Source organism: Pygocentrus nattereri, chromosome 11 (assembly GCF_015220715.1).
Source record: "Pygocentrus nattereri isolate fPygNat1 chromosome 11, fPygNat1.pri, whole genome shotgun sequence".
NCBI classification, from domain to species: Eukaryota; Metazoa; Chordata; class Actinopteri; order Characiformes; family Serrasalmidae; genus Pygocentrus; species Pygocentrus nattereri.
The window spans coordinates 7,726,078-7,752,612 of record NC_051221.1 but is presented as its reverse complement, the minus strand read 5'-3'; the positions used below and the strand labels follow the sequence as shown (position 1 = coordinate 7,752,612).

The 26,535-nt window shown below is 42.8% G+C and overlaps 1 protein-coding gene across 2 annotated transcripts in view; it reads left to right on the top strand.

Annotated features, from left to right (window-relative positions):
• The window catches only part of ctnna1 (catenin (cadherin-associated protein), alpha 1), a 145,203-nt gene extending 120,140 nt beyond the window's left edge, over window positions 1-25,063 (top strand). For both annotated transcript variants that reach the window (XM_017713551.2, XM_037542400.1), the window contains 2 exons: window positions 20,107-20,241; window positions 22,460-25,063. In XM_017713551.2, coding sequence (XP_017569040.1) covers window positions 20,107-20,241; window positions 22,460-22,750 — 426 coding nt within the window. In that variant the 3' untranslated portion in view covers window positions 22,751-25,063. The remainder of the gene's footprint in view (window positions 1-20,106; window positions 20,242-22,459) is intronic.
• Window positions 25,064-26,535: the final 1,472 nt, after the last annotated feature.

Here is a 26,535-nt window from a genome sequence, read left to right as displayed (position 1 = left end):
ACAATAATATGAATGTGATATTACAATTCTTAGGTAAAGTTTATGGTTTGTATTAAGTCGGTGCTTTTTATGCTACCGGCCAAATTACTTCAATTGCATGGAGTATTCAAAAACAATCATTCAATACCCAGTTTCAATACATGAGCAGTCAAGACTTGGCATCCACGAGCCAGTGTGCATGCTTGTTTAAAATGGCTGGCTGGCTATTTAAGTTACATTCTGTGTGCCTGTTTTTAACATCAGTGGTTCTTGAATAGGCTGCACTCCATTACACTCAAGTAAATGACGCATGAAACATCTTGTTTTTGATATATGTTGTTGGGAGGGAGCTTTACACATCCAAGAAACATCAAGACTGTGTGTGATGAATGAACGAATGAATACCACCTGTATTAGAGAAGTAAAATGCTGTACATCAGCGCTTATTTCTTTCAAACCTCTTAATCCCAAATTGTTACAGTTGGAAATGAAACTATTACAAAGGGAACTCTTTATGCTCGGCGTTATACAGATGTACTCTTACTTTTCAAATCATCATAGTACAAATTAGTAGGAACATATGAGTGGAAGTAGTCATATGACCATTTTTGTACATGTACTTTAAACACAGTTGGTTTTAAAATACTGTAAGCAGTCTTCATTTCCAACCAGTTGAACAGCAAGCACATGTACCAATATGCTATACACAAGTACGTGAACACATACATGCATACATAGCAGCTCACGTAATGGCTCATTTCCATACTTCACTTGCATGTACATGCAGAAATTGCCTATAAAAACACATGAGGCGCACACACACACACATTATATATATGTCTGACCAATCATATGGTTCCACTGACCATACACACCCTTGTGGGTGCATATGCTGTGTGCTGACACAAGCATGCAGTTTTATTTCCAATCTGCTTGCACATATATGTGCACCTGCCCATAAACTCCAGTCCATGCATGTACATACATTCAAATGCTGGTTCACATAAGGTGCTGTTTTAAACAATGTCACCTTGATACGGATCCTTTCAGGATTTTCACGAGCATCATTTCATCACCATAACAATAAGCAATCCCTGCTTTGTGGCCTAGTTGAATGTGCAGTTCTTGAATGAGGGTTCACCCAGTTTCCGTCTGTGCTGTGCGCTACACAGAGGCAGCAAGAGAACGCAAAGCTGCGTAGCGTTATCCTATTTGCCGTGTGGCTATATCCGCTAATTAGCCATGCCTCGGAACATCTGCAGCGCGCTTTCAGAAAGACTCCTTCGACATAATCTTGCATAATGAGCAACCCTTATGCAAATGGTCCTCCACTTTTGATATTTTATTTAGCTTGCACTTTGATCCTGCAGTAGCATGGCCTGCACTGGCTCGTTTTGAAGGGAATGCTAACGCACTGCTGGGAACAGAGATAACTGCCCCACCAAAGCTCCAGAAGCGCCTGCTTATTTGCTGCAGTGAGTACAATGATATCCCCTGATTGAAACAGATGGGGACTGCACCCGTACACGAAGGGAGAGAGTGCAGGTGTGAGTTTGAGTGAAATTGCGTGGGCCATTTTACATTGTTTTAGATGATGCTGTGTGGCGAGTGTCGCAAGCGAGCCAGGTGCTGTCTTTCGCATGACAGGACAGGTGTGCAGGCTTAAATGAAACTGCATAGGCAGTCTTGCATTGTTTAAAGCGTGTTCCTGGGTTGTGTCCAATTAGTTACGATTGCGGCTGTCTGTGCCTATATGTGTAATTGTGTAGGACTTTATACGTATGTTGGTCTATAATGAGGGTGCTGATGAGATCTAACGTAGTGCTGCAGGTAGGCCTGTCACAATTACTAGATGATCGCAGATTTTTGAGATGCTCGTAGTTATTTAAGCTGACTGCAGTTATTTTCTTCAGTCGTTAGATTCCACAATTTTATGCTGTAACAATGTGAATTGATTGTGTTAAGTTGAGGCAACTAACTGCTTTCTTTTATTTACATTAATACATTTATTGAGACATAATGTGGCTCCTGAAAACAAAGTTGTAACTTCTAATTTGGTGCTCTGACTTGTTTAAAGGGCAGCACAGAGTAATTATTGTTTGATAGCCAAGTAACTGATTCAGACCTTTCAGCAGAATGAGGGTTTTTTAAGAACACGTAGTTTTGCTCAACTCTCCACATGATTCTGTTTAGCTGTAGATGTTTGTGTGAGTGTGCAGCACCGATTGGACAGTACAGCCCGTGTTAGCTATCAATTCACGGGTTGGCACACGGCTCCGGAGCCTCCTTTGCAGTAAAATAAAGCTCTGCTGATCGTTCTAACACAGTCTTAACAATAAATGGTCTTGAATGCTGGAGTTAATGTATAACTGCTATTTTAACCTTGAACCGTAAAGGTTTGGGTGCAGACTGCCGGTCACCATAGCAACAGGCAACAGTCTCGCCTAGCTAGTCGCTAACGAAAAGGCAAAGAGAAAGATTAAACGCGAACATTGATAACGCGGAGACTAATGGATTTATTTGCATTTATGATCATTCCAAACGTTTAATCTGCAGTGAGAAACTGTCAAACACTAAAAAGTAGCGAAGCTCCATCTTAAATGGTGCAAGTGTTCTCTACATAGTTCGCTGCATTCTGGCTCCTCAGGCACCATTTAAGGTGGACCGGGAAAATTTGACCAAGAAGTTGAAATGTTAGAAGCGACTTCAGCCTCATAAAAAGTCAAACGTTAAGACATTTTACAAGAAGTGTTCTACTTTTGTGGAGGTTTCCTGCCAGAGATGCAAGAAAAGCAGCTATAGATGAGCAAAAGCTTAAAGCAGAGCAAAGCAAGTCTCATATTTACAGAGACATATTTACAGCCAAGATGGTAAAACGTAACTTCAGTCAAATGGACATGAAATGTTATGGCTCCCAAGGTGGTTTGACTTTTGTTGAAACTTGATATAAAGGCCCTTCTTAACATTTGGGTTGCTGACCTGTTTACTAGGTTAATATAGCTAGCATGTAAGGAAATGGTAGCAGCTTGGCCACATTAGGCTTGTATTTTAATAGTTTCAGACAGTGAATAAGAAAAGGCAAATAAATCATTAAAAAATTCCATCTGTTTTTCACCAAACTCTGTATTTGTCTGGAAAATGTAGTTTTATAAGTTACTCAGAACTTGAGAAGCTTTTTGACCCAGTATTTTTGTATTTCTGCTGAAGACATTAAGGAATTGAGGAATGGATTTTGGCTGCTCTGCCCATCGTCAAATCTACACGTGTGATGCTAATAATTTTTTTAAGCAATTTTCTGCCAATGCCAAAGCGATTGTGTCGTCATACATCCCTGAAAAGTTACTGCGTTAACTTGTATTGAGATCAGGAAAAGTTCTCATTTTGCTCTTGTTCCGATATGCAAAGCATTTCACAGCAGCCCATTTTTCCATTATTTCAATGTATTTTTCAGTGGAACAGGAACATGGTTAGATTTGTCAATTGAGAAGATTGTTTATTGTTTTATAGGTTAACGGGAATAATCCTCATTAGTTTCAGCTGGAGCGTGAAGCAGCATGAGTATGGGCGAGTGAAGAGGTTTAGCATTGCTGAAAGAAGGGCAGCGCTCAGCTGGTCCTGATCTCATCCAGCCTCCGATGGGACAGGAGCCAAGAGTCCAGCCCAGCATGACCTGGCGCTCTCCAAACAGAAAGATTGAGGGCACTAGGTAGATGAAAAGAGGGGAAAACGGGGAGAGGGAGAGGAACAGGGAGCTCCTCGCGAGGCCTGAATCCATTAAGAATGATTGGCCTTTAATTAGCAGCTTTAATTACCAGGTGGCAGCTTGCTTTCTCTCTCTGTTTATTATATATTTGGAGCGCTCTTCATACCTGCCCGTGCGAGCGGAGCTGCTAGGAGCCGAATCCCGGACACAGAGAAAGAATCCTGCTCTCCGTGACGAAGTGAACAGAGGAACAGACAGTCATCTCTCTCTATACACACACCTCACTCTCTCTTTCTCTCTGTCATATCAGAGCTCTTCTCACTGAATACACAATGGAGGGCTATTGCATTACCCAGCCCTGCTTATCAGCTCTGCCTGCAGTCTGCTCCCTCTCTATCATACATCCATCTCTCCATCGCTCTCCTTTATTCTGACTCTTCCTCTTGCTCTATTTTTCTCTTCTGTTGTCTCTCCGTAATGAAAATGGAGTGTTGTCTTGTGTGTGTTCTCTCTGTCTCTCTCCCTCTCTGTTCTCTCCCCTCTCTCCCTCTCTCTCCCTCTCCCCCTCAGTCCTCCTATTTCTTTCTCTTCTTTTATGCTGTTTTTGTCTTTCTCACACTTGAATTTTCTTTCATTCTTTCTTATTGTCTCTTTTTCTTTCTCTCCCATCTCTTCCTCCCTCCCTTTCTTCTTTTTCATTCTTGTTTTTTTTTTGTTTTCTTTTTCTCTTCCCCCTTTTCTCCATTTTACTTTTGCTTTCTTCTTTCTACCTCTTTTCTATTTGTTTCTCATTTTCTTCTTTCCTGCATTTTCTCTGCTTCTTTCTTTCTCTTATTTGCCTCGTTTCCTTTGTGCTTTCTTCTTTCATTTTGTTTCTCATTCTTTTCTCACACTTTTTCTTGGCTTTTCTCGCTCCCTTTTTCTTTTTCCCTCTGTCTTATTTCCTTCTCTCTTGTTTTTTTTTTTCTTTCTTTTGCTTTCTATCTCTTTCCCTCTGTTTTGTCTCTCACTTTTTTTGTTTTTCTTCCTTTTTTCTCTCTGTCTCCTTTTCTGTCTTTCTTTTTTTTCTCCCTTTCTAACTTTTCGTTCTTTTTCTCACTCTCTCCTTCTCTCTCTCCATTTCTTTTCTCTTTAGCTCTCTTCTCTCTCACTGTTTCTACGTTTTTCTCTACCTCCCTTTTTTCCCCCTTGTTCGCTCTTTTGTTCTGCCTCTTCCTCTTGCTCCATTTCTTTCAAATGCTCTCTCAGTAATGGAGTGGTTTTTGTCTCTCTCTCTCTCTCTCTGTCTCTGTCTCTGTCTCTGTCTCTCTCTCTCTCTCTCTCTCTCTCTCTCTCTCTCTCTCTCTCTCTCTCTCTCTCTCTCTCCCTCTCTCTCTCTCTCTCCCTCTCTCTCTCTCTCTCCCTCTCTCTCTCTCTCTCTCTCCCTCTCTCTCTCTTTTCCTTGAGCGTAACATGCTGGAGCTGTTACTTTGTGCAGAGGAGTGCAGGCGTGAGTTTTCAGATGAGCTTTTAAAGATCAGTTAAATGAGTGTAACAGAGCCGTATGAAAGTTTAAAGGGACGTGTTGCAGAGAGAGAGAGGTGGGGGAGAGAGAAGGCGAGTGTTCAGGATTTAGGTCAGCGACATGTGAAAGGTCTGCACTGCAGTTTATTAACAATTTAGGAGCGCGCTCCACAGGGCACCTCGGGAGAATCCAATCTGTACGAGGTGCCAAACAAATAATGCTGTGTAATTGAGATTTACAATGTAAATGTGGGGGCCACCGCACGCTCCATAAATATCCCCTCCACACAAACACACACGCACTAACAGCGCTAGCTCACATCCAGGCGTGTGCGGTGTGTTTGAGCAGGTGGCTGTGTGTGTGTTCCTCACACATGCGCTATGCTCATGATGTACACCGCCATGCTCAGTGTACTTTCCCCATTTGCATTCAATCAGTGTAGATTTATGGAGATCTGCGCCTGCTGGCACCGCTCGGACGCTATTTTCACTCCTGGCCTTGTCTGCTTAAAGAAGATGGGACCATAAATTCCCAGCTTTACTGAAGGAACGCGGCTCAAATGCACAGACTGCCACTTTTAAGGGTTAACCCTCTTTACTGGCCGCCCACTGTTTTTATTTCTGTTTGTCCTTGTTTGTTGCTGTTTGCTATTTGGTGTGTTTGCTGTGCAGCTCTCTCCTCCTCTGTCACTCTCTGGGGTGTAAATGTGTGGTTATGTTGATGGTGGACTGGAGAGTTTCTCATTAAAATCTGGGCGCCAGGAGAGTTCTGTGGAGACTCTAAACACACAGCGGCTCTCTTTCACACTTACACCCAGCATGCACTGGAAAGACTGTCCACCTAACAGCCAGCATGTCTAACCCCTGGAATGTAGTTATGGCACCCAATTCTCACTTGAAGCTCTTTGGAATGATTTCTGTCAAACAAGTACAGATATTAAACTTGCCATTCATACCACACTTGTGTTTCTAATTATTTATTCTAAGAAATTCTTAGTTACTGTTCTGCAGGCTTTTGAGGCAAGTAACCCTTTTAGTTCAACCACGGGGAAAATTACCTCTGCATTTAACCCCTCTGTGCAGTGAAACACCCACATACACACTAGTGAATTTACACACACTTGAGGGCAGTGAGCACACTTGTTTAGAGCGGCGGGCATCCCTCTCCATAGGGAGCAGTTGGGGGTTAGGTGCCTTGCTCAAAGGTGCCTCAGCCATGCCCTGTCAGTTAAGGGGATTGTGTTTTGCTTTCTTAACACTAGTGTCATAGAGGAATCATTAACAGATGTTGTACACACCCTGTGGCAGTTGCATTGCTTTCTTCTTCTTCTTCTTTCGGCTGCTCCCTTTAGGGGTCGCCACAGCGGGTCATCTGCCTCCATCTTGCCCTATCCATTGCCTCCTCTACTTTCACACCAACCACTACATCCATAAACCTTCTCTGAGGTCTACCTCTTCTCCTTCTACCCGGCAGCTCCATCTCCAACATTCTTTGCCCAATATATCCACTATTCCTCCTCAGCACATGTCCAAACCATCTCAACCTGGCCTCTCTGGCTTTATCTCCAAACTGCTCCACCTTCACTGTCCCTCTGATCTGCTCATTTCTAATCTTGTCCATCCTTGTCACTCCCAACGAAAATCTCAGCATCTTCATCTCCGCCACCTCCAGCTCAGCCTCCTGTCTTTTAGACAGAGCCACAGTCTCCAAACCAAACATCATACATACATTGCATTGCTTTCTGAACTTTACAAAATGCACCAGTGTCTACAGGATGTCCTGGTGGAAAAGTGGCATTAGTCCAGATTCTCCAGTGTGTCCTGGTGGAAAAGTGGCTTTAGACTGCTTCATTAGCGTCTGGCAGTGCATTCTGTTTGTGGATACGAACTTGATACAGAATGTAAGTCTAGTGTGAATGTAATGTGTCGTTTGTGTGGTGCAGTTTGTATGTAGAGCAAAATGATAGTAATACTTCTTGACTTGTAATGGCTCTTCTCCACTGTCTGTAGAGCTGCTGAGGCTGCTGTCTGAGTCTGTGCTCTTTGTGTCGCGTGGAAGTTCGTTGTCTCAAGCGTCTGATAGGATGTTGTGGTCACAGCGTGTAAGTAAGTTTGAGTGTGTTGTTGCGTGAGAGCCGCGCGTTGCGCTGCAGAAGTGGGCCATGTTGTTAGATGTTAGTGGCTGTTGATGATGATGGTGATGATTATGCTCTGGCTTGGTTGGCAGGCGTGCCGCGCCGCTGTACTTCAGAAGCACTGATGCGCACTCTGCCTCCACGAGAGCTGCCTGTGACACGGCTCTGATGTATATTTCACACACTTTGAGAACGCCTTAATTAAAAAACTGCACGTGAGGCCATAAGTGCTCTTTCGTCCTCAAGCTTCAGAGCAGCCAGGACCCCATGGCAGTTTTCTCTCTTAACGAGGAAACAGTTCACATCCACAGTCACAGTTAGGAGTTAGTTAGTGGGGCGGTCACTCAGGTTAGATTAGTGATCTTTTTTTTTTCTTTTTCTTTTTGTGCAATTAGTCAAATATCTTTTTTTTATTATTATTTCATGCCAAACAATAAAAAGACTTAACTGAACAATAGCAAAGTGTTTAGAGCCTTTCAGAGATTTAGAAATAGGCTATTGGAAAAAGGTGCATCAAGAAGCTTTGGGAAAAAGGTGTCCATCAGGGTCTGTGTGTCCATCAGGGTCTGTTTCTTACTGAGGAAGCAGATTAGATTATCATCAATGAAGTTGATGATTTATTAAGAAGGTGAATTTTATTAGAATTTTTAATTTAAGTAATCGTGTTTAAAGAGCTTACAACATGGAAAACAACGTTTGCATTTATAAGTTCAAATTTGTAAATGAACTCGTATCCTAGCGTTTCAGTCACGTGAATTTCCGGCTTCGCTGCTCCACATGAACGTAACTAGAGGTGAAAGACGGCTGAAATGACTCTCCTCACTTTGGAAGAGTAAAAAAACGTTTCCTCGACAAAGTCGATAAAACAGGCTGTGATCTTCATACAGTTTCCCCTGAACTGCGCCGTGATTTGGTAGGTTTGCTAGTTCAGTCAGTTCAGAGTTCAGCTCCAGTCCTGAGACCCCTGCACTGCGTAACTGTGGTGGTCCTGGTTAAACTTCCTGATGCTAGTAGCTCAGTGATCCCTTCTTGAGCTGAACGAGGCGCGAACAGCAGAGAGAAACGCTGAACTCTGCAGTGCAGCGGCTCCAAGCCTGGAGTCTGAACACACGGAGTTAAAGGCCTGAGCGTCTCTCGGCTTCTGTCGCGTCTCGCAGGTCAAAGCCCAGCAAGCTGAAGGCGTCGCGCGGCGCAGTCGCTCCCTGATTCAGTCCTTGAAAATCATCATGCGAAACGTGAGAATATAGAAATGTTTTGAATATCATTTTTTTGTGATATCATGAAAAGCAACGCAGCAGATCTTCTTGTTCATAATAGCTGAAGCTATAAGGAGCGTTTCGGCCTGCACTGCCTTTTGAATGAGGCCTGATTGACACAGGGCAGCCAATCAGAACAGGGCTCTTAAAGGCACAGTAACAAACAGCCCGTTTGATTTTAGCAATAAAGAAAGATTGGAAAATGAAAATATCCGTGGAGGAGGGAGCCTTTTGAATACTAATCATTAACCAGCAGTGTGGTGGTCCCAGGGCTTGTGTTTGATAATCTGATGCATGATGTGCGTATCTGTGCCAAAACACACCTGAATCAACTCGTCGGCTAGTTAACAACCTCATCAGCTGAATCAGGTGTTCATGGGCGAGACGGTAAATGGTGCAGTGCAAGGGCACTTCAGGACTGGGGAAGGCTTTTCTTTTTAGTTTGTGTAGTTATTTGAAATCCTCTGCTGTTCTGTTCAAAACTGACCTTGGGGCTACAGCAGTTCCTAGCTGAGGTTTTAAAGCAACAGATTGAATTCTGTGCCCTCAGACTTAAAAGCAAAGATCATAAAATCTGATCTGGAGATGTGAGGAAGGGGATTCACATTAGGCTGCTTGTTTAAGTGTAGCCGTGGTGTATGAGGTGTTTTTATCTTAAACTTTACAGTTTTGCCTGCAGCCTGGCATCTTACTGGAGAAAAGCTGCAAATTCTTCATCCGCTTAAAGATTTAAAGCCGAAATGGGAAGAACAGGGCCTTGCCCTCGCCGTATTAGGTCTGACTTTACCAAGAGTGCACTCTAAATGTGCCTGTTGTAGAGTTTAGCACCTGATGTTTTTTTTCCGAGAGCTTTTCAGTGTTGGATTATCCAAAGCCAGCCTCAAAGTTACAGCGATTTGTGGTCATGTCGATGTTCCGCTTGGCCTGATCGGTCCGTTTAGGAGAGGCCACCGCTCTCCCCCTCTGTTCACTCTGAGGGGCAGGGGTAATTGGCCGGGTTAAATGCGGGGGGTGGGGAGGATCATTGCTCGGTTTCAAACGTCCCCTGATTGATTACCATGGTCCATGATGACTTTCTATTTGGTGCACTCCAAATCTGAGAGCACTGCCTGACCATTCAAATGCAATATAAAACGCATTAGCTACATAAAGAGATGCTCCCTTTGCTCTTTGTACATTAGGAGCCTGTCTATTAAAGCAACTACAGATGAATCTTTTATCTCTCTCCTAAAAAAAAAATCGCTTTGATATTAACAGGTGCTTTTTAAAATGAACCTTCAGTTGCCTCAGGTACTTTGCTGTTCCCAGCCTGTACTTTGAATACAGATCACCCAAGTGAGTTAAATGTTCTGGCTTTATACTTATACGTGTGTGTGTGTGTGTGTGTGTGTGTGTGTGTGTGTGTGTGTGTGGATATTTTGTGACTAATGATATGATTAGGTTTAAGGTTAGACTTACATCATTCTTATTGCTTGGTTATTAGTTACACTTACTTACATTGAAATTTTGGTTTTTTTTTCCTTCTCCTGTAAAGTTACCATTTTGGAGTTGTGAGGTTTTGTTCCAGCAACAGAGATGTGTAATGTGCAGAATTATTACATATGTGTATCCATAAATCTGTAATCCATATGGGACATATTGCATGTAGGTACTAGAATATCGTCCCTTTTGGAACAAAACCTCATATTTCAAGAAATGTACAGGACAAGGGGAAAAAACAAATTTCAGTGCAAGTTCATTTTTAAAATTTTCAGTCTTCAATTCGAATCAAAGCAGTTTTGGACCATTGATCATAAAATTGTAGAGCAGCTATCAGGGAATTTCACATACGTATGTACATATGTGAAAATACCTGATAGTTTACATATTACTCAAAGGTACGCCAGATATATATATATATATATATATATATATATATATATATATATATATATATATATATATATATATACATACACGTGTGTGTGTGTGTGTGTAAATCTTGCGTATGTGTATTATTGGTGGAGTGTCCACTGATGTCCAGTGGCTGTTTGCGCTGTGTCTGTAAATACAGCCCTGACCTCGGCCAGCCTGTCAGTGGACAGCAATCCAGCAGGTATGATGGAAGATGGAGTGTCCAAACCTCTCGCTGTCTCCTGCTCTCATTCTTTCACTCTATTACATGCACAAGTTCACTCGCTCTCTGTCTCCTGGTCTTTCACTCTCTGGTGCACAGCTTCTCACTCTCACTTTTTGTCTGTCCCCTTTGTCTCTTCTTTGCCTTTCTTTTTCTCTCCTTTTCCTTTTCTCCTTACTTTTTCATTCTTTCCCTGTTTCTCTCTATACTGGCACACTGCTTTCAGCTGATGCACCTTATGTCAGAGGCACTGCAAAGTCATGAAGGGAAATTTTGCTGACTTGTCTGACTTTCCCTTTTCCTTCCTTTATGAAAATCATAGACCGAGTCTGGCGCGTCTCCAGTCAGCTCTTCAGTCCTGCTGGTGTTCCTCCTGCTCCCTCTTAAGACAAGAGAAATTAAACTCTTTAACTGTATTTGGTGATCAGTATAATTAGCCTTTCTTTTGTAAATAAGAAGCTCTTTACATTTAACTTATTAAATATCAGTTGATAAAGTATTTATTGGCTGATATGTGGCTTGGCTTAGTTGCTGGTAATGTAGGCTGTTGGTCTGCTCAGTTAGCTTTTTCTGTGTTATCATATGGAGGGAAATATTATCAATGGAAGCTTAGAGGAATCTTTTATTAACTGTGGCTTGTGCTGACCTTTTTATATCATTACTTTCTGTCATAAAACCTGTTTTTGGCCCCTGTTTTGTATTGTATGTATTTTTACATCCTCTAATAACTCCAGTGGATTAACTCTTAATAACTCCAATAACTCCATTGTGAACATGTCACAAAAACAGTCCAGTATGCTATTTGTTTGCAGTAATTTTGGAGATCGCTGCTGTTGGAAGAAAATGTTGTATCGCCATTTTTGTTGTTTAGAAGTATTTTGCCCTTTACATTGTACGTTTCGCGATGAATGGACCAAAAGAAACGTCCCAGAATGACTTAAAATGTCTGGTTCCATTGACTTACATTAAAAGTAAAGTGTGTAAAGTTATGTTGGAGTTGTGAGGTTTTGTTTTGACAACAAGGATACAATGAGTTTGAACAGTTGACCTACTGATGTGTAATGAAAACAGGGAAATATGGAATTGTTTATTTATTTATTTGTTTGTTTATTATTAATGTTATATGTAGTTTTGTCAGTATAGCACAGCACCCAAAGCCTCATTGATCATCCTGGTTCTGGACTGCATTAAAATGCTGTGTGGTCAGTAAAGGTTTTTTTTTTTTCCAGGGGTGGCATTTCCTCACAGCGACATGTGGGGAAAGGTCAGAACACCATAGACCCTGTCGTCCACCCCCGCCCATTAGTGCTGCAGTTCGGCAGGCCACATGGCATTTCCAGTGATGCGCTGTGACCTTCCAAATTACTTTATAGCAGGATCTCCTTAACACCAAGCTGCAGATGGTTTCTCTTTTAGTCTGACATATCATGTGCCTTCCTCATCAGGAGCGTTCCTGGCTGGTGGAGCTTTCCTCCTTCAGAAGTCATTTTTGTGCAGTTGGAGTTTTGTTGAGAGAGAATTAGTTGAAGCCTTGCACAGACCCCCCTGTATACAGAGGGCCAGGGAATTCAAAAAGATGAAGCTTTCCCTTCTGCAGAGCATGTTTTCATCCGTCTGACTACGCTTATGAGTTATTCATGCAGTGGTGGGAAAGCGAAATTTCCAGGACCAAAGTAAACGAAGTGAAAACAATTCTCAGATGCAATCAGACATCCACACTTGGGGTGGGTGGGGGTGGTGGATGGCTCGTAGCTACAGGGCAGGAGGAAACCACGTTTTTTTTTTGTGTGTGTGTGTTTGGGGGAGGGGGCAGGGGGGGGCAGAGAAGAGGAAATGGTCATTTACATTTGGATACTAACAACCTGCTGGTTTGTTTGTTTATTTAAACGTTTCTTAAACCAGCCACTAATACATCAGATGAGTTAATGAAACGGTAGAAGTTGACGCTGCGATCGATACGTGAGGTTTGTGTGTTGATTACATTTGCCTCACTGTGTGTTGACACGCTTTTTCACCCAGCTGCTCTGTGCCACAGTTCCCTTTCTCAGTGACAGGTTCAGGTTGCACAAGCTCCCAGACAGTTCATTCTCCTGTAAATCTACAGTAATAAGTTTGAACACAGATTAAGCACAGTCTTGGTCTAAATGACTATCATCGGGGGATTCTTCTTAGAAAAGCCACTTTTTTGAGCTTTTGCTCATCTATTTCGGGGACAGCTTGATGTGTTGAATTAAATTATGCATAAATTGCCCACTGCAAGGAACAAAACATCATCTTCCATTGCTAAAAACACCTCTGTACAGATTCTGTACTGATTTGAACTTCCCCTGCTGCTGGATCTGTGCAGCGTCGCTTAGTTATCGCAGGCGATTCTGAAGATTGGCTGTAAGGTCACTGTAAGTAATCATGTTCTAGTGGCGTATCTGTGTGAACTTTTCCACAAGCAGCACTTTCCCTTCATCTCTCCAAGCTACAGCTGCCTACTTTTTCAACAGTGGGAGAGAGGATGACGGGTGAATGCAGAATTAGCCTTGAGGATAGTCTGGACATAAATTAACTGGACACTGCTGCAGCCTGGAAGAGCACCTCTATAGGAGGGGGAAAAGTCTCCACGGCCGTGTTCAGACGAGGTTCTCTTTTGTTTTACCAGTCTGGAACAGCACCACAGGCAGCGCTGTCTGCTGTGTGTAAGTAGTTTTGGGCATGACGTGGTACGAATTAGCACATTACAGTAACACGTTCCTCCTTTCCGCAGAATAATAATGTAGTGCACTTTGTTCTTGGAATCACATTAAATACTCAAAGGTCCCATGGAAAAAAGAATTTATCACTGTTTTTTTGATGAATTTGATGTAATTATGTACATTTGTTAAAGTTTGAAAATATACCATTCACTCCTTAGTTCATATATGGAAAGTAAGCCCAGTAAAAAACAGTCTGTTTTTATTTGTGGTTTCACACAAAGCAACTCATTTGCAAATATCCATCTATTTGGCCTGTAGCTGTAAAGTAGTGTTTCAGCCTGGACTGCTTTTTGATTGAGGCACAGTACAGGACAGATTTAGTCAAAAACGGAAAAACAAAAATGGAGATGTTTTCTTCTGACAGCAGAGGTGTGTGTGTGTGTGTGTGTGTGTGTGTGTGTGTGTGTGGGGGGGGAAGAAACCTACTTTTAATGCAAGTCAATGGAACCAGACATTTTTCCAAGTCATTTTGGGTCGTTTCTTTTGGTCCATTCATCATGAAATACACACCCAACTAAAAGAGCAACAGGCATTTTCAAATGGTCAAACTGGAAAAACGACAAAATATACAGCAAAATAGCAATATAAGTTTTAAACCAGCTGTTTGTCACTGTCCTTTTAGGCCCGATTCACGTTTTCTGTGATATGGGCCTTTATGTTGATTATAGAAGCATTTGCGGATTGCAGCCATAATGCATGGCACTCTGGCTGTTGTATGCGGACTGTGTTGAGTAAGGAAGAATGGCTGGTCCTTTGTTTTGCTCTGTGAGTGCATCATGTACTGGCTTGTAGTACGTTTCCTGTCCAGCGTGGCTGAATTCAGCAGCTGAACGCGTGCACAAGCAGAGCTTTCACTGGCCCGAGCGCCGCTGCCCCTCATTAGTATGCTTAGGAGGTTTCATTTTAACAGGGTGCTGTTCCTCAGCACTCTTATCCTCCGCTCACCCTCCTTCACTGCCCTATCTCCCCTCTTCACTCTCTCTCTCTCTCCCTCTCGCTCTTGCTCTTGCTCTATTCCTCTACTCCCTTCCTTCCCCTCCCTGTCTTCTCTTCTCCTCCCTCTCTATCCTTTTTTGCCCTCTCTCTACCCGTCTCCTCTCTTCAGTCCTTTCTCTACTCCTCGTCCCCCTCTCATCTTGTTTCTTTCCTTCCTCTCGCTCTCTTTCATATGCCTTCTCTCTCGCTCTCATCTCTTCCTCCCTTCCCCTCTCTTTTCCTCTGTGCTAATCTCCTCCCTGCCTCCTGGCTCTCTCTGCAGTTTGCTCTGGCGCAGGAAGGCAGTGATGATTGATATAATTTAGTGTTTTATATTAATGATGGCCGGGGCTGTGGGAAGAGCAGACCGAGGCTTTTGAAAGGAGGAGGTGAGGGCGGGGTGGAGGGGAGGGGCGGCACAGTCTGATCACACACAGGGCATCAGAACCTTCTTAAATGCCCTCCAAGGTGTCCTTCAATGGAAGACACTAGTAGTGTCCTCACAGGGAGAATCTTAACCCTTAAAACTTGTCAAATGTAACCTTTTTCTCTCACTGCTCCCCAGGCCAGTAGATCAGTTTCACTGGCCCTTTATGTATTTTTGCTGGCCCCAGGGGAAAAAAGAGAAGGGGGGAAGAAAAAAAAACACTTTTCTATAAACCTGTGAATTTATTAATCGAATATACACTGTAATGATTTGTCCAAACAGACTAGTTTTTTTTCCTAGAACATTTTTTTAAAATCTGTTATTAATTTTTAAGTAACATGTAACTAATTTTTACTTTAATTTCATGGCATCGTCATGCTGCTGTAAGTAATTCGTAAAAAAAAAAGAGTTCGTGCTGGAGTGTTGTTTGGACTTTGAGTTTGAAGGGTCCTAATACGGCTGGAGTGGGAGGAAAGCTTGGTGTGTTTATAGCTTCTAGCTAATGGAGGCTTTGTTTGGGTTTTAGAGATGCACTTGGAAGTAAAGTAATTAGTAATAAGGATAAAGTAAGTAATCTCGTTAGTTTGGTGCATTACTTGAAATAACCCAACAGTAGCCAAATACATGTAGCCTAATAATCCATTAATAATCTGACTAATAGTTCCATCCGAACAGCATGTGTCCATGTAAACACCTTAATCGGAATAGACTAGTCGGAATACATACGGAATATAATTTTTACCTGACTGAATGAAGTGGATAATCCATTAAATAGAAGAACAAGATCCTCATCCTAAAATGGCTGATATTTCCAGTAATGAACATTAGCACAGTTGTTCCCTGCTAGTGTTAATACGTTTTGCAGCTTTAGCTTCCTCTTTATACGCACATGAAATTGGGGAAGCTGAATCCAGCTGCTGACTTTCTGTTTTATGTCCCGTCGAGGTAGCAAAAGGACTGCAATGGGTGAAGGAGACTGTGAAGGCCTTTATTTACGCGTTACTCATTCATTCATATATTAAAACATGTTTTTGGAATGGAGCAGCCGTTTTAGTAGAGATCCATTGTTCGGTCCATATACAGGATTGAATGTCATTATAAACCCTCCAGCATCTTGGCAAACTCGTGAAATTAACAGCCACAACTTCCAGGAAATAAAATGGTCAAATGCCATTTCTGGAATGTGCATGAAGTACAATCTGGCCTTGCACTTCATTACGCTACCGCTCTCTCTCGCTACCGCTCTCTCTCGCTCTCGCTCTCGCTCTCTCTCGCTCTCGCTCTCGCTCTCTCTCGCTCTCTCGCTCTCCCTCTCTCGCTGTCCCTCTCTCGCTCTCCCTCTCTCGCTCTCCCTCTCTCGCTCTCCCTCTCTCTCGCTCTCTCTCGCTCTCGCTCTCTCTCGCTCTCTCTCGCTCTCTCTCGCTCGCTCTCGCTCTCTCTCGCTCTCTCTCGCTCTCTCTCGCTCTCTCTCGCTCTCTCTCGCTCGCTCTCGCTCTCGCTCTCTCGCTCTCGCTCTCTCGCTCTCTCTCGCTCTCTCTCTCTCGCGCTCTCTCTCGCGCTCTCTCTCGCTCTCACTCTCTCTCTCTCTCTCTCGCTCTCTCTCTCTCGCTCTCTCTCTCTCGCGCTCTCTCTCGCGCTCTCTCTCGCTCTCTCGTACACGTTCTGCTTCTGTTTTGCTCTTTCTCTTCTGCTTATTCCTGCTCTCTGTTGATGGTGGTTAATAAAGAGCAGTAAAGGTTCAGTATTTGACTCTGTTGGCATCCATCTGTTAAGCTCCCCCACGTTTCTCATCTGTCCCAAGCACACTTCGCGCTGTATCTCTATACCCTCTGCTCTTGTGAGCCAAGCTAGATCGTTCTAAAGAATGAATGCAGATAAATGATTTAACGTGATTAATTAAGTGAATACGGCATGGATGCGGAGGACTCCCCACATTTTGAAGTCTTTCTGAATTAGCATTTAATTTAAAAAAAATAGTCCATGCTTCAAAGACCTCCTTCCCCAGATTAACACCACCGCAGTCCTGTTTGTCCTTCCTCTGAGGAGTTTTTTTGAATCGTGATGAAGCTTTCCAGGCTCCTAGTAAAGTGTTTCTAAAATGGACTCTTTGATTTAGGTGCGCACTGGGAGATCCTCCAGGTCATATTTAATGAACCACTGAACGCAGGTTCTTCTTTCAGGTTTCCCCCCCCCCCCCCCCCCCATCCCCCACTTCTTCCTCAGAGTTCGATACAGCATACTAAGCATATGCTGCCTGTATGCACATCCCTCCCGTTTTAGAAAGTTTAGAAGATTGTGTTCGGTGCATTTCGCTTCACTAAATTAATTATGTATATGGAATCTCTGCTCTTTCCAAGCCCAAAGCGATTTAAGCATCCCTTTACACACAACTTATTGTTCAAAATGCTGGAAATGTTGTATTTTTCCAAATGTTTTATCTCTCAAATGGAGTGAAGACACAGTCGGGTGGCTGGGTAGGTTAAATTATACATACATTCCTCCAGTCCTGCCTGTTTGCACTGGTGCTTTAAGTGCCTGTAAATGCACAGGTGCTGCACTTTCTATCCTAGAGAGATTTCCTGTGGACATACAAGAATGCTGTCGAGGTATTGATGTAACACGGCACGACTGGAGGAGCCATTATTTACACTATTATACACAACTAAGTTTGGCATCAATTTTCATATTATTTTATCTTCACTGATAATTTGTGAAGCTTAAATAGCATAAATCAAACACAGTATTGCAGATGTTTTTTTTCAGGATTTTGAATATAATCACATGAAAATATTCTCTCTATCAACAAGTTTCTTCACCAGTTGGCAAGTTAAGTGACCCTTATTAGTCCTAAAATTGGGAAATTTCACCTCTGCGTTTAACCCATCCGTGCAGTGAAACACCACATACACACTAGTGAGCACACACACACTAGAGGGCAGTGAGCACACTTGCCCATATCGGTGGGAAGCCCTATCCACAGCACCTGGGGAGCAGTTGGGGGTTAGGTGTCTTGCTCAAGGACACTTCATTCATGTACTGTCCGTTCAGGGGATCGACTCAACGACCTTCCAGGTAAAATAAATAAATAAAAACTGCAGCAGTGGAGATGCAAGGTTTTTTCTCCAACAGCAGCGATTTATATTTTTACGGCTTCCTTCAAACTATTGGTGACCTATGTCTTATTATGAGCATCATATCACAGTGATTGTTTATTTTAAACTGGTGTTACGTTGCCGAGACGTTTGGTACCTTCTAGTCCTCTCTGTTAATAATTAAAAGTAAAATCTTTTACCCAGACAGTCCCAGTCTAAGCAGTGGCTGAGTGTAGAGCTGGTTAGAACATTTATTTACAGCAGGATAATGTGCTGGAGTTCATGTACTTTGTAGAAAGGTCATACCCAAACAATGCTTTCGCCTAATGAATGTGCAGAACAGAATCTGACCTGCTCCCGATGAAGTGGTGATGCATTCAGACAGATGACTCACAGGCACAAGCTGATCCACAGACAACAGCCGGACATCTTCTAAACAAACAGGCAGCTTCTAGTCGCACTGTCTCAAAGCCTCACGTTGGCTCTTGCTTCTGGGAGAGTGGCTTTTTTTTTCTTTTCTTTTTTTATACACGTTGTGGCTGCAAGCAAGAAACCTATTTACACACACACCAGTACGGAGATCTGATCTAAGAAAAACACATGCCATTTGACTTGAGGGCTTTGGGTTTTCTTGTTCAGACGCTTAACTGACTTCATGATATTCCTCACTGTGAAAAGAGCACTCTTCCACAGCTCTGTGCTGTAGTCTTCTGTTTCTCTTATCTTATCGTTTTATTTTTATATTTCTTGAGGGTTCGTTCTTTTTCCCTTTTGTATCATTTGTGATATTGGTGGCAGTAGGAGCAGTCTCGGTATAAGGGGCAGTGTTGCTGTAGTTGTAGTACTAGGCGTAGTCGTAGTAGTACCATAAGTAGTTGTGTGGTTTTAGTAGTAATGTTGGTAATGGCAGTAGCAAACTATGTAGTAGTATTAGCTTTAGTAGTAGTGTGATACTAATAGAGGTGGAAGTAGTAGTGTCAGTAATAGTAGAGTAGTAATAAAAGTACAAGTAACATTAGTAGCGGTAGTAGTGTAGTAATAGCAGCCTTACCAATTATGGCAATATTGGTATTAATAGATTAACAGTAGACTTACGGATTAAACGTAGCAGGAGTCACAGTAGAAGTAGGAGCATTAGCAGTAATAGGAGTTGAATTACAGCAATAGCAGTGCCATCAGTAGTGTTAGCAGTAGTATTAGCAGTAAAAGTAGCAAGAGCAGTGCTATCAGTAATGGCATTAATTATATGAATAATGAATAATATGAATAGAAGTACCTATAGCAGTATTGTCAATCATCTAAACAAAACCAGTAGTAGATTTAGTATTAGCAGTAATAGTGCTGGCGAAGTTCGCCATGAGTAGAAATGGTGGTAGCGTAGTAGTAGTAGTAGTAGTAGTAGCAGCGGCAGCGGCAGCAGCTATAATAGCAGCAGCAGCAGCGGCAGCAGCTATAATAGCAGCAGCAGTAGCGGTAGTAGCTATGTTAGCAGTAATGTAAGTAGCAGTAGTAGTAGCAGCAGCAGCTATAATAGCAGCAATGTTAGCAGTAATGTAAGTAGCAGTAGCAGCAGTAGTATTAGTATCAGTAGTAGAAGCATTAGCAGTGCTATTGGTGGTAGTAGCATGGGCAGTAGTTGTGGTGTTAGTAGCAGTGTCAGCAGTTGTAGCATTAGTAGTGATATGAGTGTAGGGCTGGCAGAAGCAGTGGTCTTAATAGCAGTATCAGCAGTTGGAGCATTAGCACCGATGTGAGTGTAGCACGGGCAGTAGTTGTGTTCATAGCAGCTTTGGCAGCTCGATCAGTAGAAGAAGGGTGGGCAGTAATAGTATAAGCCATGACAACAGAAGCAGTGCTACTAGCAACAGCGGTAGTATTAGTAGTAGCAGCAGCAACACGACTGTGTAGTTGAGCTTCTTGTTTTGCCTGAAGTCACAGGCAGTAGGGACAGTGCCCCTGAAGCAATATGAGATTGAGTGTCTTGCTCAAGGGCACAGTGGAGGTATCAGAATGCCATTAGCCAAATCAGGACCTGCCACTCTCTGGTTCAGGGCCAGGACGGCTGCCTGAAATATTTCTTTCTGCAAGGTAAACGGCTGGGTCGATTGGTCATTAATCCATATATGTGACATAGTAACTGATTTATTTGTTTGCTGTCTCTCTGTGTGTCTCGCAGTGTCCCGACTCGGCCTGTAAGCAGGACCTGCTGGCCTACCTGCAGCGTATTGCGCTCTACTGCCACCAGCTCAACATCTGCAGCAAAGTGAAGGCTGAAGTGCAGAACCTGGGAGGAGAGCTGGTTGTGTCCGGGGTGAGTCACTGTCTTTTACACGGCTAAATTGTAGAAAAACGCACATGCTGCTTTTGCAGCAAATATTGTCTTCACTGTCTGTGAAGTGAAATGTGCGTCAGTCGCCCCTTTTGTTCCTCTCCATATGGCAGTAATTCTTCACTTGGTAACAGGAGACTTTTTTTTGTTTGTTTGTTTGTTTGCTGCTTTTTTTTTCTTCTTTTTTTTTTTTACACAGCCCCCAGAGCAACTTTGTTCATTTTGTGCTAAAGATTTGATTGTAGTCAGCTTAAAGTAGCACTGGAATGAACGCAACAGTTATTAAACACCTTAATCATGTTATCTTAGACTCTTAAATCTGCGACTGTTAACTTGGTTATGCATATATGACCTTAATTCAACTGAGTCTTTAATTCACTGTGGAACGCATGCACATAATCAAGTTCAGAGGTTCGTGCTACACGCCTGAAGTGGTTGGAAAGAAAGTAAACCAGTGTTCATGCTCTGTTTAATGAAAGAGCTCAATATCCTGTAATAATTGGAAAGGTGCAAAAATAGAAACTGAGACATTTTCCATGAAAGAAAAATAACACACGTCACTTCCTCATCCGCCTTAACTTCCTTTCTATAGCCAAGCTATCTAATGAATCATGTAAACACGGGTTACTGAAGGAATCGCATTATTGCAAACACATGTAATCAAACTATCATCTTAATCTGGTTATTCACAGTAATCAGATTATAGCATACATTCAGAAGTAGTGAGTGCGACCTCCTTTACGCCTCAGATGTGGTTTGTTATATAATCAGCGTCATAATTGCTTTCCACAGTTTATTATTACTTGCTGAAAGCACAGACTGAGTGCTTTGGCCTGTACTTGGGGCAAAATGGCAGGTGTAAATTTTGGTCCGTTACCCAGTCGTACGCTCTTGCACTAAGAGCTATGACCCTCAGTGTTTGTCCCAAAAGTAGCCTGTAATGTGTTTTGAGGGTCGAATTTTCTGATGTGTAAACCTCGCCCTGGTCTAGAGACGGAGTAATTGAGCCATTCAGTGATGTTCAGAAGCTTTTATAAAACCCTAAAACCATTACTGCTTGGTCGTGTCTTTCACTTCCATTACTGGTTGTACCATTTTTCCTCTCTTCGTTACCTTGAATGGATGTTCACGGTAAGGCTCTGGAGAGCTGTTTCTGTGCTTAAATCTTTTAGCATTTTTTTTATTTCTTCTTTTGGCACAAGGGACAGTTTCGACGTTGCTGAATGCTGTGACTGCATCTCATGGCGGTGTTTACCCGCTGTGGGTAATTACTGCATTTGTATTTAAAACGATACACTTGAGCAGATTCTTGAAGTAGGTAAATAGAGATGCACAGTGAGGGGATCAGGCTTTGTTTTACAATAGACTGTTACTGATCAACAGATGCCTTGACTCAGTCACCTGACTGCTGCAGCATCAGATTGTATTGATCCTTGCTTTCATGGTCTGGACAGATTTTTTTTTTTTTTTTTTTTTTTTAATGCAAGTCTAGCATTTTTTTTTTTTTTTTTCTCATGAATCAAATCACCACAGAAGCACAAGGAGTTCAGATTTACTGCTGCCAGGCATGCCTTTTCATTGCGAACGGCCACCAGTTGGATTCACTCCATTCAGTCCTGTAGTGAAATCATACTGTATGCAGATGTGCTCATGAAACAGCTGAAATTAAGGCTAATTGAAGCCTAAACAGACTGTGAATGAGAGCCAGTCACTGCACTGCACAGTGACGCAGACAGTTCTTAAAAAGGCTATGCTGTGCTTAGTTTTCTCAAATTTTCAAAATGGCCCAAAAGTGTGAACTTACTACTTAAGAATCTGTTCAGTCAACTTGGGGAAATCATCTACTCAACCTGAGGTCCTCTTTAAAGCATGTCTGCTCTGCTGGTCTTGTTACTTGCTCCTTGAAACCTTGCAGGTCATTCACAGAAAGGCTGTGATTAATGAATGTTAGCATTATTGATTTGTTTTTGTTGCATAGAAACATTGATCCTTTGTGAATCTTACAGGCTTTGGGTTGAATTTAGGGTCAGCTGTCAGCATGATCTGATTTGGCATTGAACATTCACACATTCATTCCTTCTACAGTTGTCGTACAGTTAGGTGCATCTGTTGTCAAGTTTGTATCCAGCCATATTAAGTGTTGTGAAGGGACTGATTCAGAAGCTAAGTGTTAACATCAAATTCTTGTCTTATTCTCCAGCTGGACAGCGCCATGTCTCTCATCCAAGCTGCTAAGAATCTGATGAACGCTGTGGTGTCCACCGTTAAGGCTTCCTACGTGGCATCCACCAAGTACCAGAAGAGCCAAGGCATGCAGAACCTCAACATGCCCGCCATCTCCTGGAAGATGAAGGCTCCTGAGAAGAAGCCTCTGGTCAAGCGTGAGAAGCAGGACGACGGCCAGGCCAACAAAGTGAAGCGGTCTTCCCAGAAGAAGCAGATCAACCCTGTTCAGGCTCTGAGCGAGTTCAAAGCCATGGATAGTATTTAAGTAGACCCACTCTCACAGCCACTTTGTTGCCCACGTCAATCCTGAGGACCCACTGCCCTGTACTCTTAAGGCCACGGCACTGCAACCCAACGTTCTCCAACAAACAGCATCGTTCTAATTCTGGAACATTATAAAACACTGTAGACATTAGAATAGACAAGCCAAATAAGTGTGAATGGGTGGGAGAACATTTCAGAACAGTGAGAAATGACATGGGGCAGCATTTTAACATGAGGGAGAACGTCAGCCAACGTTGGTTGTTGGAAAAAGTTGGGTCAGTGTGCCGTGGCCTTAAGTGATTTCCACGATTTAACTTGCTCCTAATTATGAACTGACTACCAACCCTTTATGTGCTGAATCAGGTTTCTTGAAGCAGGCAAAACTGGAACCGTACAAGGCAGTGTGTCCTCTGGAACCACTGCTGTAGATCACTCTGGAGATGTAGATTGATCCTTACGGGCTGTCGGATTTGGGAGGTGTATGTTTGAGAGCATTCCTCTACCTTAGTCCTTAGTCAGCAGACTGTCACTTTATATTCACAGTTGCTTTGCTGAGCACACTGAGGTTTATATACTCCTAGTTCTATTTATTCACACGATTGCATTCTGCAGTGCTCAATCTTTGTATGCCTTTCCTTTCAGGCTCGTAAAACAAAAAATAAGCAACTGGACTAGGGGCGTTCTTTTTCCCTTTGTTATTTTTTTTTAGATTGTTTCTAAATATTTTATTATTTTTTATATACAAACACGGTTAAGAATTCCTTTCATATTCCCCTTTGATACGATCATCTCAGCCTCCAAATGTTTTCTAGTGTAGATTTCAAACCTATGCAAACTCATAAATGCCTTACTGTATCACATGCAATAATTCCAGTGTGTAGATGTGAGCTGTTGAGGGGACGGTGTTTGGTTTTAATCTCGAGACGAAAGTCGATGCATCTTATTTTTTTCGCGTCTAATAACTTTGCTAATTTTTTTTTTTAACAACCATTGTTTAATAACACTAAAGTGACTCGCTGCAAGAACATGCATATATTTACTGTATTACACAAACAGCGGTCAGATTCCTTGTGCTAATGATGAAACGGAAAGCCAGTCATCTTAATGTAGCCATCTCCCTCGATTTTCCACCCTGACCCGGTCACTTGTTTAACAAGGAGTAAATAATGAGGGCAGCATCCTGTGTGAGAGGAAGGTGCAGTAGGCCATCGCAGTGAGACAGAAAGCGAGCGAGGAGAGGGAAAAGAGGTTATGTAGAGCTATAAGAGCTAGCGTTTAAATCCAGGTGTCTTGCCCGAGGCCTCTACTCCTACTCGTCTCCCTGACTCGCCGAGACAGATTTAAATGAATCAGCATCCTCCTTATTTGGTTGAGCGCTTGCCAAAGGGTTGGAAACTTTGTGCCTTAAAAGGCCAAGTGAGGCAGAGTTGGAGTCTTATCCCCGAGTGCCGCCAAGCACCATTGACCATAAATGAGTGCGGCCACCCCGAGCAATCCCGGACGAGCCCACGAATCACCCCTGCCGATCAATATTCCTCACACGAACGTGATGGAAACAAGTTCAATAGTGCTTCTGGATCTACCCTTGCACTCGGTAGGCTGAAAGGGAAAGGAAATTCTCCCGGTGGCTTTAACCTTTCATATTCGATTGTTCTTGCTTTGTTGAACTTTTTTTCCCTTTTGTAGAATGAATAAAAGTCTTGTCTCGACTTCATTTCGTGGTCCTACCGCGGAGGGAAGTGTGAGGCGACGGGCTGATTTCTCGCTCGGAGTGTGTGACCCGGGGTGGAATTGTGTGGAGCTTTAACTGGTCAACGGGGGGAAAGCTTTTTACATTAGTGAGAGCAGTGGGTGGTAAAATGTTGCATCCAGAGTGCTACTCCAGCCATGCATATTCACCAGCACGCTGCGATTCCTTCTGAACCAGACTGCCACTTCCATCCAGATCCCAGCAGAGATGCGTTCACTTGTTTCTGCATTTGTACACACAGTGGAGCGATGTGACTGACGTAACTTGACAGATGGCTAAAGAATCTCGTCTTTTTTTTTTTGTTTATGTGCGCAAGTTTGTTTGCATCTTCCTTAAATCGCATGCCGCTACACACACAGGTTTGGGAGGATTAAGTTGCCTTTCTTTGTATGTAAACATTTTGGGTGTGGATTTTTTGTTTTCCTTTTTCCCTGTGATTTGTATGAGATCTGTATGAGTGGATTTGCTTTGCAGTGATCACTATTTGATAGAAATTTGGAGCTGCATAATATTTTTCATACACATGTACTGCCTTTATTTCAAACAATAAATCGAACAAATTCATGTCTGCTTCGTCACTTTCAGACTTCATGCTCAAGGTCATTCTTTTGTGCTTCATTGTAGCTCTGCTAGATCAGGAAGTTGGTTGCTGTTTAAAGTGGATTTATTCTTCTGTAGAGATGCATGTCAGTGTATCTGAGTCAAGAGATGGAAAAGAGGTTTATGGGTAAGCATAGTGGTGCCCGTGATCTCATAGCGACAAACTTGTTGAAACTTTGGTGCTGAAATGCTGCAAACTGTGATAACTCCTTCTAAAACCCACCCTCAAGATCCTTTAGTCCAGGGGTGTCAAACTCAATTGCACAGGGGGCCAAAATTCAAAACACACTAGTTCATGGGCTGAACAGAATAAACATTTATTGAACACACTAAAACAATGTTTTTTGAACATAAATGTGAATAAAAATAGACAGGAATGTTATTCTGGAATAAAACTTTAAATAACAAATTTCTTGCTCTCCATAAAAATATATCCACTCAAAATGATCCGTTAGAAATATGAACATGCTGCAAAACAAAACCGGGAAATATAAATAAATGTTGTGTTTTTCAGCAACAACAAATAACGAATCAAAACATTTTCTTTGCTCTTATGCCGTTTGATCAGAGATGGACGCTTGGCATCTTTTTTTGGCAACACGTTCGTTTGTTTGGCGTGAGGTCCCGTGTTGTGGAGACTCTCAGGATGGACTGCAGGTGCTCATCAGTGAGACGACTCCTGTGTGCTGTTTTGTTTGCGTTCATCACTGAGAACAGCTTCTCACACAGATACGTGCCACCAAACATGCACAAGGTTCGAGCCGCGTGTAGGCGGAGCTGGGGCGCTGCTGCGGGACTGGAGTGAATAAGCTCTGTGGGCCCTGCAGGGTCGTACTCTGCCTTCAGTGTCTCATTACACCGCAGCTCAATCAGCTCCATCTGATCCTGCACAGGTGCAGTTTCCACGTCGACGGCAAATGGGTTGCGAAGCAACTCAAGATTCTTTTATTTGTTTTTCAGAGTCACCAAAGCGCCGCGTGAGCTCCGTGTGCAAGGCGCTCGGTTTGTCAGCAAAGCGCGTATTTATGAACAACGTTGCGCCGACTTGGTTCAGCATTACTTGGCAACAGGGAAAGTGAGGCAAGTTGCTCTGGTGCATTTGTTTCTCCCATAAAAGCAGCTTCACTTGAAAGGCCTTCACTGCGTCATACATGTCAGTGATCATGCAGTCACGGCCCTGGAGCTGGAGCTTTAACCATTGAGATGAGCTGTTATGTCAGCCAGAAACGCCAACTCACATTTCCACGTTTCATCCCACAAAACGGTGGAGTCTTTTCCTTTACTGTCCACGAACTGACAGATTTCGTTGCTGAGCTCAAAAACTCTGTTGAGAACTTTTCCGCGACTTAGCCAACGTACCTCTGTATGATAAGGGATGTCGACAAACTCTGAATCTATCTCCCGCATAAAGGACTGAAATTGCCGGTGATTAAACC